General features: G+C 36.4%; 1 protein-coding gene across 2 annotated transcripts; it reads left to right on the top strand.

Annotated features, from left to right (window-relative positions):
- Window positions 1–208: 208 nt before the first annotated feature.
- Window positions 209–17,030, top strand: LOC121896506 (receptor for retinol uptake stra6-like). Of its 2 annotated transcripts, XM_042410443.1 has the most exons (18): window positions 209–457; window positions 575–835; window positions 1,386–1,452; window positions 4,495–4,580; window positions 4,672–4,811; window positions 6,000–6,166; window positions 7,631–7,738; window positions 8,477–8,544; window positions 9,804–9,883; window positions 10,081–10,142; window positions 10,276–10,438; window positions 10,530–10,605; window positions 11,233–11,366; window positions 12,328–12,445; window positions 12,550–12,651; window positions 13,060–13,223; window positions 13,495–13,632; window positions 15,300–17,030. In XM_042410443.1, the coding sequence occupies exons 2-18, from the start codon at window positions 738–740 to the stop codon at window positions 15,566–15,568; spliced, it is 2,040 nt and encodes a 679-aa protein (XP_042266377.1). In that variant the 5' UTR covers window positions 209–457; window positions 575–737; the 3' UTR covers window positions 15,569–17,030. The 2 variants fall into 2 exon arrangements, with proteins under 2 accessions (XP_042266377.1, XP_042266386.1); XM_042410452.1 differs by having other exon boundaries at window positions 209–835; window positions 15,321–17,030.
- Window positions 17,031–17,673: the final 643 nt, after the last annotated feature.

Genomic DNA, 17,673 nt, shown 5'->3' with positions numbered 1-17,673 from the left:
AGCACTTTGTAAAATAGATGATATCATTCACTGTATGGGTTCAGTTATCAATAACGGTTTGAATATCAGCACCTCCAAAAAACATCCAACTGTTCACAGTCACACACTTATACACACAGACGACAGTAAGGAAATATAAAAATATCAATAACCATTATAATATTAATAATTTGATACCAATGTGCAAAAAACAACAAACATACAATACATTGTTACATGAAAAATTACACTTATCTGATTAATTAAACCCTCAAATGGTGCTGATTTAATATAATAAGAGAATCAGGAAAACTCACAATATTGACCAACAATATATGACTTGACAATACATGTTTCTAATAAGAGATATTTGAATATTGATTAAGTGAGAATATTTAGGTTTATTGTTAATTTACCAGAAAACCAAATCATCATCAAGGACAAACAGTTCTTCCATGAGCACCAGAGGTCACTTTAGGTCAGTTTCCTCTCCACTTCTTCTCTTATTCACTGTATTGTTGAACGTTTCTCTCTCTCTCTCTCTCTCTCTCGCTCCCCTCTGTGCAGCTGTTAATCTGCTGTGTTTGGTTCTTAGTCGGACTGGAATGCGTCAGGGGTTTTTTGGGCCAAACTGTCCCGACGCGTTACAGCACCAGCAGATCCCTGAGCGAGGTTACCTGACCGGAGGAGGAGGATCTGGATCCGGAGTCCTCTGGATCTTTATTTCTTCACCTGTTCGTCTTGACTAAACAGGCGCAATGAATCAAAGCAAGGTCGAGTTTGAGCCTTTTGAATATTCCTATGATTATTCAGACTGGTACTCCAACAATGCAGACCCTACACTAGCTCCCAAAGAGTGAGTATAAAACCAATCTGAAGATTAATTCAAGTTTAAATCTGATTAAATTACAGAGGTGCAACTATCAGTTAGCCTGTTATGATCAATACTCCTTTAATACATTTGTTAATAATCTGTTATGGTGCAGTTTTGAATGATTTCCATCCCTATTTTGATGACTTCTTTGTGTATTGATTCTATGTAAAAGTGCAGCCTGGCTATTAATTAGCTAATTGCTGATTAATGGACATTTGACTTGTTATTGTGGTTTATTTGCACAGTTTCAAAGATAAAACCAGTTCTTGTACTTGCTTGATTGATGTATAAAATTTAATTGGATGTCTTCTTAAACCCTGAAACCAGGATTCATCCGATAAAATACTTATCAAATCATATTATTTCCTTCTCCAATATCAATCGATCAGTGCAAATCAGGAAACTGTGGATAAATGTTTGCAGTAGCTGTTCCTGGATTCTGATATTTTAACTGATTTGTGTGCACATTTATCTGTCTGTTATTCTGAATTCAGTTTTGCTTATTCCAATGTAATTGCATTTTTTGCCACAGAGTTATTTTGCCGTGTGACCCCACAGCGGACGACCAGCTCTTCAACATATGCATACTGTCAATATCTGTAAGTACACACATTTAAAAAAAATATAATCATACATCTTATTAAGTATTGGGGTAGATTAAATCTCCTAAAGCTTCTGACCCTTTAAAGCCAAGCAATGCCCGTTCAATGCAATATCTACGAGCTGTTTGCAGTTCAACCAAAAGGTGGCGCTCTCATCTCACATAACTTCATTAAAATAGCACTTAAAGGTCTGATATATCTGGTATTTTACAAGAAAAAAGCAAAGATTTGTAGAAAGTCAGAAAACGTAAAGCTAATTTACTACTTCTTGCATCTTTGCATTGACTTGTAATGTAATTGCACGACGTTTGGTCCGATCACACCATAACAACGTCAGTTAAAGTATAACTACTGCTAACAACAGAACTGAACTAACCACTGCTGGAGGAGATATTTTGGGCGTCCCCGTTTCCGCAATTCAAAATACTGATAATTTTTCCCAAAGACAACATTAAGTTACTCACAGTTTGAACTCTTCCATGGTTTGGATTGGTATGAAACTCCTCTGGTTAAATCGTCAGTACAAAAGATGAACAACTGTGTTAGAAAATATCTTGTTCTTTAGTATTCAGTCGAAGGTAAAAGACTGTACATCAAAATTTCAGGGTAGAAGTTAACTACGACTCCCAAGGTGCATTTCAGCAAGAAACAGCCGATCACCAAGCTTCAAATTTGGTCAGTTGCGACACTAACGGTGGGCAGAAACTAAAGATTTGAATCAGTTTTCTTTTAGTTTCTGGACCACTTTTGAGTGAATTCAGCAACTACAGTTATTGTTTACAACTTCAGGAACAAATTATTCACGCCTATGGCTTCTTCTCCATAGCGACGGCAGCTGAGACTCATGGGTATTGTGGTATTCTTAGCTGTCTGCCAAAATCATGGACAAAATGTGATTTCTCAGAAACGAAGCTGCAATAATTGAAACTGATGGTCATAATACAAACCTATAGGATCGTTACGTTATCCAAGAGAGTCCTGAGTTTCTATTAAGGATATTGTTTAAAGAAATACATGAAATGGAAATACAGAATGTTGAAAAACACTTTGCAACTCTATAAGTATACCACAAACAGTGCACTAGAAAATCAAAAGTATTTTCACTACATCGTCCTCTTCCTACAGTACGTAAGGCATGAGTGGAATAAGTGTAGATCTCCTTCTCCTGCTGAAGTTTTTCAGATGTCTTTGCTTGATGCAAACTTAAAGTTTAATGATATCTTCCATCATTTTGTCCTCACTCATTTTCAAGTGAAGGCCACTTTACCTCGACCACTCACAGAACGGACACGGACCAATTTTAAATGATGTGTAATAAACCGTGACAGCCGGGTCAGTGACTGAATCACTGCAGCAAGTCACAGATAACAAGACTCTGTAGTCTGAACCATGTTCTTTGCCAAATTGGGCTTTTTATACGAGGCACTCAAAGCTTTGCATCTACAAAGCTGCTTTGTTTTGTTCTTTCATGAAGTTGGATAGTTTTAATGAGCTATAGCTGGCACGCACTACAAATAGCATTAACTGAAAATAAATTAAATCAACTGTAGCTTTGACCAGAAAGAATAAGATAAGACTTTATTGTCCCAGAGGGAAATTTGCTGTACAGTACCAAATAATTAAGCATTACTACAGATCATACAGCTCTCTATCATAAATACCACGATAGAATGAACAAGAATTACATGAGATTACTGAGGATAAAATCTAAAAATCAATAAACAGTTCTGAGCTTCTTTGTGTGTCCATTTCGCTGGCGGGGTTCAGTCTTTTGTGATATAAGGAGGTAAAGGAGAGTATAGTATATAGGAGATTGACATATATGGGAAGTTTTAACGCCAGATAAAAAATAGCAACACCAAATGAGGTCAAGTTATCAAACAATTTAAACCACAGAACTCACAAAACATCCTTATTTGCTTTTTTCTTAAGCATTAAATGTACAAATTCCCTCAAATATTTTAACTTAAAAGACAATAAACAGAAACAAACTGACAAAAAAACAACAAATGTCTGAACATGTGAACATTTTCAGGCTGCAGTTAAGACCTCCTACAGTTTACACTATGAATGTAATATCCTTGAAGTTTAATGTGTGTGAACACAAAAAGGAGGAAATTCAATCCATTTCATGTAGGTATGTATATGTATTGTGATATATTGTTATAACCTTTACCCTACGTGCAGAAATGTGCTGCTTAAACACACTATATACCATTCAACTGTCATTGACTCCCATTTGAAATTCTTGAAATTTGAAAGTGATCCACTTTGTCTTGTTAAGATCACTTTGACTTTCTGTATGTTGCTGCTGGCAGCTGGAAGGTCGAACCCCATCTACTGACACTCTGAACGCTTTGACTTGTGGTTTGTGGTTTGTTTTGGCTGTATATGTCAGTCAGTGAGTCGGTAGGTATGATGAAGACCAGACTCTTTTGGAAGTGAACAAATCATACATCATTGCTGCTGCCGCTTTTTGTCGAGCTAGTGAGTAGCTATCATGTTTGCAAAACTTGTGTAAAAACTAAACTGTGACATTTTCCAGCAATTTATGTGACTTTGTGCAGCACTTCGAAAGGCCGTAGCAGCGATCGTCTCCTCCAAAGACATTTATCAACAGCAAGTAAAGAATAAACTTTCTGTCCCACTTCTACGACACAAATCACTACAGAGTTTCCCGGCAAATACCCTCATTTTCATGAAGTTAAAATGTTTCAACTTTATGCAAATTAAGTTTTTGATGTTGCTGGACAATCCAGTGTCACCTGGAATCCCACAATGCCTTGCAAATCTCACTTCCCATGGAAACTCCTCGCCTTGCCCTTGTTCAGTGGGTCTCTATTGTAAGGCCTATAGGGACACACAGAAGTCTACCCAAAAGTAGGCATCATGTTAAAACAGGACGTTCCCCAAACTGTTGACACAAAGGTGGAATATTTGTTATCCATATAGTGTATATTTATCTTATCAGTGTAAAATGAAGTGCTGTGAGGTCTGAGGTGTAACAGAAGTCCTGACGATTGTGATCTTTCCCTCTAGCTGGTGGTCATGTTAATCCTGGCAGTTCTAACCAGGAAAAACAAACTCTGCCAAGGATTCACACGAGGATCCTCCAGCATCTTTAGGTGAGTTTAGGCGCCTAATCGTAGAGTTAAGCAGGACTTCAGACTTCAGGTTTGTTTCCTGTTGCATAAATGTTCCTGTCTGATCCCACAGTCCAGCAAACTTCCTGGATCAGACACAGAAAAAAGGTCTGGTCATGGCTGTTTTTGGACTGATGTTCAGCAAGCTGGCGATGCTGGTGATCGCCCCGGACCCGCTGCCGTTCTCCAAAGAGACTCCGGCAGAAATCAAAGGTGGAGATTTGTCATTTTTGTCATAAGAAAATGATGCATGATGTTTAGGTCGATTTTCTGATGAAACTGATTGAAGGTTTGATTAAACTATTGGTTCTGATGTGAGCATATATTCACTCAAACATTAGATCTTTTAAATTATCATAAATAAAGAGTCAAATTTTGTACAATGTAGGAATATACAATCACTCAGAATGATTTGATTTTTAAATTAAAATTAAGGGAACACAATTCCTTTAAAATTGTATTACATACGTAAAACTTCTTATAAGATAAATTTAAATGAAATCAGTAACTCTAGACAGTAAAATATTAAATTTGATTAATCACAGACTAATGCAGTGTAATACAGCAATATAATAAAAATACAAACCGTACAATAATGATTGAAAACCATTACGTATTGATTTTGAACATATTTGATTGGTGTCCTCAGCTGTAATATCAAAAAAGCAACCATGTCTCCAAGAAATTACATTCCTACACGACTAAATTGCAACAGCAAATACGTTTTGCAGGAAATGTAATGCTAGCTGAATTAAATTTTCTCTCAACATACTGTAAAATGTTGTTAATTAACATCTTTGGCAAGTTGCAAAAATGCTGATACCGAATATATGAGTGAAATGTGGTTCTTCTCCACCAGTAGCTGATCTTGCAGTATAAATATACTACAGTAATATTAAACTTTTTATGGTTATGTTTAGGCACCGGCAGCACTTGTTTAAGATTAAGGATAGATGGTCTTGATTTAATACAGAAAAAAAGTCTGCAATGACTTAAAGCACAACATGTTTATTAGCATTTAAGAGAAACTACCATAAATGTGGTGTTCAACACAATATAACTGGGAAAACAATTTAATAATATATAAATGTAATTTTTAGGAGACAGGGTTGCAAAAAAGACACTGTGGCACATCAATATAATAACATAAAAACTGTACACATAGTGGCTTTAATTTAAAATTCATTGTATTTTTGTCCCCTGAGTTTGTGAACTAAAAATGCAATTAAGTGATTTAAGGGAGATAAAATAAAGGAAAGTTTGACAAAAAAAACACCTTCTATGAGAAAATACATCGTGTTACAGAAACTAGCTTGCAACAGTTCAGTTAACATTTAGTATTTTAGGATATTACACTTCAGGAAATAATACATTCCTCTCTTTCATCCCTTTTTTTTTCAGAGTACATGAAGATAATCGCTATCTTCTACTATCCAGTCCTGTACTATCCTCTGTTGGTTTGTTGCACTCTGCAGCACATAGCAGGTTACGTGTTCGGGACGCTCCTCTCCTTCAGTCACTTCGGGGTTCTGGTGTGGCAGAAGTTTGACTGTCCAAAGACGCCAGAGGTGAGACGCCGACAACATTTTACTGTTCCACATCGATCTTCAACACATCTGGAAACTTCTGCCATCCAAAGTTGCATGAATCAATTTTCTTGGAGGCAGCAGAGCCACCACCTTTAAAGTTGCTAGCAACATTATCAATTGCTTATTTACACACGGAGCAACATTAACATTCATTTGTAGTTGTGTTTTTGCCTACCTCAAATCACATACTTCTGTTAGTACACTTTCATGTAGTACACTGTGTACACTATATATTACTGGCGTAGTGTGCAAATTTTGACAGGGTAGTGTTGTCTCAAATCAAACACAGCCGTTGTGCACCTACCGGAAATGACGATCGCAAATTAGCATTAGCTAACGTTAGCATTCACGTTATCGTTCGTGCTACCAAATCATTACAGACTGCTAAATTAACCCAAAAAACATACTGATGGCTTATATCCGACAACAGTATAGTGGTGCTTAGTGCTAAAAAACACATGTATAACTTACATTTGTATTATGCAGCGATGTTCACCGTAGTTACAACGTACCCGGCCGCCATTTCCAGTTTGAAAAGCGGTCCCTCCCCTTCCACTATGTAGCCAAGATGGCGACCATTGAGGGCGAGAAGTGTCCATAGTTCCACACTCAACTTTTTGACCATTTTGAGTGCACCATCCGGGTACTCACAGTACACTGTATTTCCCAACTTCTCAGTGTGAACGCACTTATAGCCCTTATATACTAATATACAGTATAAGTCTAGTATTCATTCATCTTTTAGGTTTTTTTTTAGGTCTCAGCCCACTCCCGAGAAAAAAAATCTGTCCCTTTAGCTGATAAATGTTTAATTTTCTTCACCAGCTACTCATTAACTTTGTCTGTTTGTCTGCTGTTTGGTGCTGGGCAGGTTGTGTTCAGTGAGTTTGAGCTTTTTCATTAAAAAAAAAGCTGCTTTAAAACCAAAACAATGAGCTGAAAGATGCTTCGTAGGGCTGAGAGCTGCAGAATACAGTGAGAGTGTCCTTTTACATTTAGTCATTTGATCCACTGTTGATATAAAAAACATCAGTGCAGCTTTCATTTTTTTTTGGTACAAAATAATAAAAACTGTTGACAGTGGATTACCCTGAGTGACCGAGACGTTACTTCTGGGGCCCATTTCATCAAATTTGCAATTTCCAAGCTGCGACTTGCGACATGAGATAATTTCCTCTCATGTAAATTTTTACATGTTTAACTAATAAAAAGAGACACCGTACCCACGACGTGTGCAGGATCATGCGAGAGGACTGTGGGACTCACAAATCTGCAGTTTTACGAGTAAAAGTAATTTGTGGAACGGAGCGCTGGCTCAATTTGCGACCTGCATGTAAGCAGCGCTCACAAATCTCTTTTGTGAGACGGGTCCCTGATGAGCAGCTTGCTGATGAGTTTTTCGAATGTTGTTTTTATTGCTGTGTCTCCATTTTCTCTCCACAGATCTATAAATTCTATGCTCTGCTTGCAAGTCTGCCTCAGTTAGCCTGCCTCGCATATCTCTGTGTCCAGTTTCCTTTGCTGTTTATTAAAGGACCGAAGTCTGACGAGGTGAGAAAAGTCACAATACAGACATCAAACGTCAGTAAATACAAATATATTGTTTGTCCTCTGATCAGCGGTTCAAAAAGTTTTCTGTTCAATGAAATATTGACCTGAAATATCAACATGAAAACTATTCTCAGGCTGTCTCTGGTGCAGCTGACGTAGGAAAACATGAATTTCAACTATGTAAAGCATAACCATGATTACAGTAAGCAGCTTGTGTAGAACAGAGTTGGGGTTTAACTCGGCGTCCTTCAACAGATTATGACGAGAGAGGTGATATTTCTTTCCTCTCCAAACATACTAATACAACAGTTTTTTTGTTTCTACAGCAGGTTTAATCTGTCTACAGTTTATGCAAATGATTTAATAGAGAAGCCTCTGTGGTGTGAATGAATAAACAAACACTTTCAGTCACTAATCTCCAAACTTTTAATTGGACTTCAGCTTTTTCTTTTATTTTTATTTATTCTTTTTAAAAAGTTAACCATTAAAGGTCATCCAGAAAGAATGATGGTTTGCTTTTTCATGCTTTTTCTGAAGAGTTCAAAGCACACAGTTTTCATTTTCTGAGACTAGTGTGTTATGATTCCACATTATACAACATTTAATGAGATTTTGCACTCAGAGAGTTGAAGAAATTAATCTTGTGACCTTCTATATTTAAGCTCCTGTAGCCACTTTGTCATACAGACACTGATCATTATGGATATTCTTGTATGAAGTCTGTATTTTTGCTCACAGGACCTCGACAGCAGCTACTACACCGAGTATGTGAAGTCACTTCTCAAGAAAAGGTCCTCAACTGCCAGGTGAATGGAGATAAGACACTGAATCGCATATTTACTGTATATTCAGGAGCCTACATCAGGTTATGACAAAGATCGATATGATGGAAGTTATTGTATTATTTTACCACTCCAACAAAACCAGCAATGAAACCTGCCTAACAGACAGTTTTCTTTATTTGGTGTTTTAATGGACGTATGTAGTTTATGATCTTATAATTTAAGTTTTTAATGGTGTTTCAGAGACATTTTCAGTCCTCACAAAAACAAAAAAGAAAACACTGAATCCTAACAATTAGATGTGAAGCTAGGACTTGAGTATGTCCATTTTTGAGACTTTCTACTTTTTCTCCGCTACATTTCGGTAAGAAATACACATTTTATCCACTATATGTATCTTACAGCTGTAGTTACTAGTAAATTTGCTCAAAAAAATCCCATAGCCTTGTTTTAGCTTAATGATAGTGACACAAGGACACAATTTGAAGACTCTTTCTTTTTAGACATTTAGCTAAATGCTAACATCAGCATGCTAACATGCTCACAATGGCAATGCTAACATGCTGATGTTTAGCAGGTATAATGTTTACCATGTTCTCCCTCTAGTTAAGTGTGTTAGCATACTTACATTTGCTAACTAGCACTACAAAGTACGACCTGAAGATGGCGCTAGATGAAAAGTCAAGGAATCACTAAAGTTATCACAATTCATCCTATAACATGTAATCCTTCAAAATGTAGTTGTTATCAGATATAAGTGTTTATTAATGCATTTGTCAACAACTTTAACTCCTCTTGGAGGCATCTATAAGTGGAGGCTGGTGTATAAACATATAAATGAATGACAATATAATAAAAAACATAATTGTAATAATATAAAATGTGTCTTCATAGTGGAAGTTATAACTGCCGACTGTTCTGTACATTTATAAAGACTAAGTGTTCATATCTTCTTACAACTACAGGATGTGTTTTAAACCATTTAATAAATGTTTGCATCCTGCTTATAACTGCTAAATAACTTAAATTAAAGTGTTACTCTTTTGACACTTGAGTACATTTTACTGCCAAAATAAATGTTTATTTTTGCTTTGTGAAATAATGCAGGACTTTTACTTGTAGTAGCATTTGCATTGTTACTTTTATTTAAAGAAATGAGCAGAGTACCTCCTCCTAAGAGTATGATCCTCAGTAAAGATCAGATTTAAATGATAATATATGTCATTGTATGTAAATTTAAAAGAAAGTTTGGCTGATTGAGTCTCTGTGTTTATATGTTGTAGCTCCTTAACTACAGACAAACCGACGCTGGCAGAGAGGATACTGGAAGTGCCTAAGAGTTATATTTATATCCCGGAAAAAGGTGCATGCACTCATACACATTTTTTCACTTTATGACCATGTCCTCATTTCAAATATACATCACTGTTCCTGGACATCTGGCATTATTTATCACACACTTTACTCCCTAAAACTTTAAATCTCAGCAGTAATGGTTGCCTCTAATGTTTGTGGGCTGAAATAAGGTCCACTTAGATAATAACTCCTTTTCTCTTTCAGTGTTTCGATTTCCACTAAAGCTCGCTGTATCAGCGTTTGTTGCCCTTGTGGCGATATACCATGTAAGTCAACAATATAAACCCTCATTATGACCTTTGACCTCTTAAATCAGACAAAATGTTGTTATCGATGTTAGTGGAGCAGAAATTCATTATGTGGACTCAGGAACTGCACTAAATGCGTTTCACCTTTCAGACAGCGTTGTTGTTAGTCGTCCTCGTCGTCCCCACCCTCCATATTGTTCGTTCTGGTATTGATGAAAACATCGCCTTCCTGCTTCTGGGGTTCGGGATCGTCCTATCAGACAACAGGATGGAAGTTGTCCAAATCGTGACTTTCTACACATGGTTGCTGGAAGGTTTGTGGCGATGTGATGCCAAAATTTATAAAATATTTGTGCACAGAAGAGACTTAATTTTGTTTTTCTTTTGCCCCGTGTTGTCTGTTAGTTTGCTACCTCTGTGCGATGACCCTCTCTTGTGTGGTCAGTCTCGTCATGCTCATGAAGTCCATGATACTTCACAGGTAAGTGCAGTAAAACCAAACAGAGAGAAGTTAATAGTTACAGAAGAATAAGAAAGCTTAGTTTTAATACTAACCTCAGCATTCAGCTGCTCTCCTTGACAACCTCTCAGTTATATACGATCATTTTATGACATGTTTCAATATGTCAGACTAGATATTGCAGTATTTATTAGCCGAAACAACAGACTCCACGCAGATCTTTGAAAACAGGGTTGTAGCAAGTAAGAACATTTTGTTGTCGCAATCAGGAGCAAAACTGAACCATATTTGCTGATTTGATAAAAAATGTATTAAAAATCAAAAAGGACATACAACGAAAGGTTATAATTACGGTTACAGCTCGTTTTTCCCTAAAGTGGCCAAAAAAATCATATATCGCAGCTTTAAGCTTTCAGAGTTGATGTTTCCAACTGCAGTGCTGGGATACCTGGGACGTTCTTAGCTCAAGTTGTGATACAAGTTTGTTTGTTTATTTATTTATTTTTGTGTGGAGAGGTCCATCCACTTGCAGGAAATACTCAGTCAGCTGACATTCTCTATGGGGAAAATGAATGAAACTATTGCTGCAAGGAACACCTGCTGCCAAATATGAGCCTGCCCACCTCTCTCTGATGCTTTGTGTTTCAGGTCAAACCTGAGAGGATTGTACAAGGGAGACGTTTACAACATTTACAACAGCCAGAAGACCATCCGTCCATCCAACCCCGGCGTCGTCTGTTGGATGGGCTTGACGGGATACCAGGCTGCAATCATCTGTCTTGGTGAAGCTCAAATACGCAGAAAAATTATTAGTATTAAAGGATTTGCCTGACGATTTTCTTTATTTTTGTTATTATCAACAAATCTCATGTGCAGAGCCAAACCAACAATGAATTGATCCTATTTACAAATGTTGTGTTTATCCAAAGCTATATCTTTATATACACTCTATAAGACATATCTTATTCTTCTTTATTCTAAAAATTGCCAACCATATCCTTTAATATCCTTTCATATTGTCAGTAAATCCCATGAAAAGACCAAAACCAACAATAAATTGATCCTACTGTCACAGCACATGTAGTTCAGATAGACATGGTTTGTTGTTATGGGGAACACCATTATTGTCCAAAAATATTTTAAAAACATATCAATTAGCCATGAATGCACAGACTTTAGTTTATTTTAACTCAATCAAACATACACTGTCCTGCTGCAGGAAATACTCACTAGAGCACCAAATGTGTATCAATCCACAGCTGAAAATAGTCCCCAACAAATGCACAAAACAATTTACTTCTGTCTTAGTAACATTTGCTAAAAACTACAGAGGCTAGCTGTTTTAGAAAATTATTTAGCCTTTAAAAAAGTTAACTGTATATCTGTGATGTTGTTTTTTAAAGATTTAAATCTTGAATGGTTTGGGAGCTGAGTGCTACAGACAGGATAGGGAACTTGAACCAACACAAGTTCAAGTTCAAGCTGGTTTTGGTCTTTTAATGGGATTTGTTGACAGCAATAAAAATATAGAATAATTCCAGCCTTAATCTTTTATTAATATTAAGAGTGATTGGTGAAATAGATGAATCGGTTCTTCAGGTTCTCACATCACAAAGTATTTTTAATTAACTGCTTTGCTAAAAAAAAAAAAAAAAAAATGCATTGAAGAAAAATTTTAATTTAATTTGGAAATGTGTTTGAGTTTGAGATTAAAGATGGTCTGTTTCTGTGTCGTCTTGGCAGGAATGGCGATCCAGACGGTTGTGTTTTTCATCTGCTTCTTGTTCTTCGTGTTTTTGATCATCATCCCTGTTTTTTACGGTCGTAACATCATCGTCTTTGAAATCCTGGGAAAGGCATGGTGAGTCAGCAACCTTTCATGTACTGTAGCTTTTTTTATTTTATTTTATAATTACTGATCAGAACAAAGATAACATTTATTTTCTTCATATTCCATCATTACAGGCCAGGCTGGGTCACGCTGATACTGGTAACTGTACTTCAACACGTGACTGCTAAGTTTGCTTTCATCAAAAAGGAAGCCGGTACGAGAGACTTGAACAACAGGTATGTGAACCTGATTGCAACTTATTTATTGGTGAAGAATTTAGTGTAGTATGTATAGTGTGTATTGATGAGGCAATTAATGATTAGTGGGACTCTAGTTTTATGTGTTTAGGTATAATCGATTAGTTGTTTGGTCTATAAAATGTCAGAAAATGATGAGAGATGTTGATCACTGTTTCCCAAACACCAACGTTTTGTTCATACCAACAGTCCACAACCCAAAGATATTTAGTTTACTGTCACAGAAGAATAAAGAAACCAGAAAATATTCACATTTCAGAAGCATTTCTTAAACACTTAATTAATTAATCGATTACCAAAATAGTTGGTGATTGATTATAGATGTTGCTGTGTTCTCCTAAAACAACAATCCTAATTTAGACTGATATATATTTGTTTGATTTCCAGAGAGAGTCTGTTTCTTCTGACGTATCTGCTGTTCTTGATCAACATTGTGGTGGGATTGATAGTCGGCATATGGAGAATGGTGATTACTGCTTTGTTCAACATCATCCATCTTGGTCGTATTGACATCAGTCTGCTGCACCGCACCGCTGAGTCCTTTGACCCAGGTATGATTTTAATAGTTTTTAACTGTTTTTGGGCAACAGTTGAATCATATGACACAGAGGAATAAGCTATATTGAGTTTAACTACACAAAAAAATACAAACAAATATAAAAATATATACTACTACCAGTCTTCTTAAGTGCTTTGTTGATAATAATGAAAAAAAACAAGTACAAGTTCCATAGTCAAAGAAAATGTGTTAGTTAAAGATGTTTCTTGACCATGGTCTTTGTGTGACTTTAGTCATGTTCTGTGACCTTTGACCCCATCCAGCCTACAGCTACTACACCAACTTCCTGAAGGTGGAGGTCAGCCAGTCGCACCCAGTGATGAAGGCTTTCTGTGGGCTGCTGCTGGACATGATGGTTGAAGGTGGCAGGGTGGGACAGAAAATAAGAGACGCAGAGGAAGGTAGAGACCTAACCCTAAACTGCACAAACAAATATACGTACAAATAAACAAAATACTTATGCATCACGGAGACACATGCAGCCAAGTTCTACATCTGGCCTGTGCTTCATAAATTTTATATAAAATGTGGAAAATTCCAATACTGAATATTAACAAGACAAACTGTAATCCTCATTTACATTCTAGAGAATGTGATAAATGAAAATGGAGAGACGCCTTATTATTCTTTGGTCCAAATGGGAAAAAAATGTATAAAACTCAGCCTGAAGGTGACGCCAGAGGAAGCATCAAAAGGATTTATACCGTGTTCATGTCATATGGGATTGATGGGAAAGATAGGAAACATTCCCATGTTTACAACTTGCAAGCGTTCACGTCAGACAACTCAAGTTGGTTGTATGGTTACAGAGTTGGCTGAGTGAGGATTAAAAATTCTGTGCACTGACAACATAACACTATAATTTTGTGTTTAATCACCATAAATGACGGACTTTGGCTGATGTAAGGTGTCCCTATTTGCTACATTTTCAAGTACTTCAGTATTTTTAGACGTCAAGTTGGATACATCAGAAAAGTCTGGGCTTCTCAGTGGTGATTACAACTTTGAAGTTGATGTGAATGCAATTTACAAGTCTTGTAATTACGATAACTCAGATATGACATGAACCCGGCATTAAAACACCTCAAACTCAGTTCGTCAGGCTCAGCTCTAAAATGTCAGACTTGAATCAACTTCAAGCGGACTTTGTCAATCAGCTGTACTTTGAGCTGATCGCTAATGTTAGCTTGAACATACTCACAGTTAGCATGTTATATTTAACATTTATCACAACCTATGTTGGTAGCAAGGATGTAATGTTTATTATGTTACCTATTATCATGCATACAGTTAGCATGCTAACATAATAAGTAACATTTAGCATGCTATAGTAACTTGCTAATGCTAGTATAGTAGTATGCTATGTTAGCTTTAATCTCCAATTACAACATGTTTTACAGTGGTAATTTTAACGTGTTGGTGATGGTGCAAGATGAAAAGTCGGGGGATAAAGGGAATCATTGGGAATCATCCTGCGGGGATCATGAATGTCTGTACAAAATTTCATGAAATTTCGTGTGATAGCTAACAAGCTATCTCGGTTTTAACCAACCAACCTGCCATGCCTAAAGCCATGCCTCTCGCATGGCTAAAATACAGTTGCAGTTCCTTTTCAAGGAAGAAAACCATCCTTGATATCCTTCAACTGATTGTAAAACATGAAAATCACTATTACTGGATAGAAGGTTTTTATAGGGCTGCAACTAACAATTATTTTCATTATCAATTAATCTGCAGTTTTTTTCTTGATTAATTGATTATTTGTTCTATCTATAAGATGTCAGAGAATAGTTATAATTCCTTAATCCAAGGTGATGTCTTCCAATGTCTTGCTTTGTCTGAACAACAGTCAAAAATCCAATGATATTTAGTTTATTATTATGTATGTCACAGAAAAGCTTCAAATAATCACATTTGCGAAGCTGCAACCAACAAATGTTTGGAATTTTTCCTTAAAAATTACCAAAAGAATTAATTTTAAGGTCATTTCCTAATAACACCAGTAACACACAGTATGCATTCACGGACTTTTGACCCCTTAGTTTGGTATCTCGTTCTGCCCTGACAGCCTGCTCCTCAATGCTTTCAGGCATCCAGGAGAATCGGCAGAACAAGACAACCAGCAGTCGGAGGATTCGCTCTCGCTGGCAGCTGCTGTACACGCTGGTCAACAACCCGTCCCTGCTGGGCTCCAGGAAGCACTTCCAGACACTGCAGACCATGGAGAGCGTTTTGAATGGGACCCCGAAACGTAGCTCTAAGAAAGGCAGCAAGAAGGAAGCTGCTGAGCCAGTCCAGTCTACTGAGATCCAGACTAACCAAGATAAAACTGATTAAGATCCCTAAGCTATGCAGTAAGGTTGGCAGTATACTCCAAACAACATTGCTTATGCTGCTGTGAGCAAATCACAGTGTGCACTTTGTGACTTCTAGTCTGTTCATTAAATGGAATCTATGCTAGCTGGAGGAACTTATGTGCCAGTTCGGAGCACGAAATAAACTTAGATGTACTTGAACTAACCAAAAAACTTTGTTAACCAGTCACAACATGGTTGGACAGTTGCAGGAAATTGTATAATTTGGGTGATGAATGAATCAAATGAGTCAAAATCTGAGAACTTCGACTAATCCACATTGCACAGTTTGGTGACCAAATATAAAAAATACCAAATGCCGAGCTGAGTTTTGATTGTAAACCTGCATTTCCTCGTGGTGAAATGTTTTATGTGCTTGTGTTCGGAGTAACCTGCCACTCATAATGACATGATGCTTGATCTTATATGGTTGAAGGATTTTGAATCAACAGAAGCATTGTGCAGGGGATTATTCAAAGAGTCTTTTATGGAGGTCAGGTACATGGGGACAAGCTCAAAAACAGAGGCACAATTTTTGTTGAAGGCCAAGTTCCAGACCATCAATCATTCACTTTCACATCACGTCTTGTGTTTTAGCGTTTGTCTCCAACCGACCCATCTGTCACTGACTTGGCCTTAATTACAGGTTTCTTGGATAAAACCTGCATGCCCAGAGGGAGCTGTGAGCTTAATACCCCTCAGCCCTGGACCCTTAATGGCCACAAAAGCCAAGGTTTCACTTGTAAATAAAAGAGCATATGCTCATGTTGCTAAAATAAAAAATATAAAAGAAAATCAAAGAAACCTACTAAACAAAATGTCTCTGAGGCTCTGACAATAAGATATAGTGCCTCCCATCTTACTGTATGAGAAAATTAACTATCATTTGTGCAACAGTCTAGAGACCTTTTAGTAATTTCATATTGACATGCACGATATACAGGCCAGTGGTGATCAATGGCGTTGTCAGAGTGGGAGGAGCGGGTCGATAAGAGCTCATTTTTGCCCCGGGTTAATCCAGCTGGTTCTCAGTATGTTCTCCATGCTTTTCCTACTGTGACATGTCAAATTGTGTTCACTGATAAAGGCCTATCTAATGTTGTTCAAGAGGGTTTTGTAAGATAATGGATGGCAGAATTTTATCAAAGGTAATCCCTCTTTTAAAGCAAAAAACATAAAATGTTTTCATATTTGAACATCAATGTACTCCAATGTAAACCTTGGTTAATATACTACTAATTACAATATAATATCTTAATATCTTTTGTTAAAAGTTTTCTATAATTGTGGGATAAATCATATAATGAGATATTGAAGTTATTGCATATTTTCAGTTTTATGTTACATGATGCCTTTCAATTCTTATATACTGTTTTTGCAAATAAACAGTTTTCCTCACATGCAACAAGTGACTGCTGAAGAAAAATAAAGCACTCAAATAGAAAGCATGCTGTCAAATTTGTGACTTCACTTATATCCTGTTTTAAATACAGATTTTAATTTTGTTTTACACAATCTACTATTTGCATATTGAGCAATCCTTACTGATTCATTGCACTTTTCAATTTCAATTTACTTAATTACTACATGATCTTTTTATTAATGGCTTATTGAATTGTTAAGTATTTTCCCAGTCACTCTTCTTAATATCCTACCAATTTTCTGTTTAACATTAATTTATTCATTCATAAAAACTTTTATTAACCACCCATTTTATTATCCAAACAAATCAAATAATTCAGTTATTTAACTACCTGCAAGGCTTTATTGATCCTCCATATAGTGGTAGTTGTTGTGTAATGACCATAGGATAAAATTAACATGTAACTATTTTTTTTTAAACATCAACACATTTGATATGAATGTTGTGATAATTTATTTTTGTACCAATTAAATGCTAGAGGGTCACATTGAAAACATGTTGATGTTTGACATATAGTAATGTCTTGTGATCTCATGTGAGATGGGTCAAATGTTTGGCATGACATGTAAATGAAAAGTAAGATACTACCTAACTAATAAATTAATTAGATAGTTATTTTAAATATTGGTCATTAAGCTGTTGAGAAATAGAGAGAGATAAGCAAT

Source organism: Thunnus maccoyii, chromosome 1 (assembly GCF_910596095.1).
Source record: "Thunnus maccoyii chromosome 1, fThuMac1.1, whole genome shotgun sequence".
NCBI lineage: Eukaryota > Metazoa > Chordata > Actinopteri > Scombriformes > Scombridae > Thunnus > Thunnus maccoyii.
The sequence above is the reverse complement of the archived record's forward strand: the minus strand, read 5'-3'. Positions and strand labels throughout refer to the sequence as shown.

What these genes read in the sequence shown, in the direction of transcription:
- LOC121896506 (XM_042410443.1), top strand. Translation starts at nt 738, where the DNA reads ATGAATCAAAGCAAGGTCGAGTTTGAGCCTTTTGAATATTCCTATGAT. An exon ending in TATGCATACTGTCAATATCT is followed by an intron (nt 1,453 to 4,494) that starts GTAAGTACACAC and finishes CTTTCCCTCTAG; the next exon opens with CTGGTGGTCATGTTAATCCT. An exon ending in AAAAGGTCCTCAACTGCCAG is followed by an intron (nt 8,545 to 9,803) that starts GTGAATGGAGAT and finishes TATATGTTGTAG; the next exon opens with CTCCTTAACTACAGACAAAC.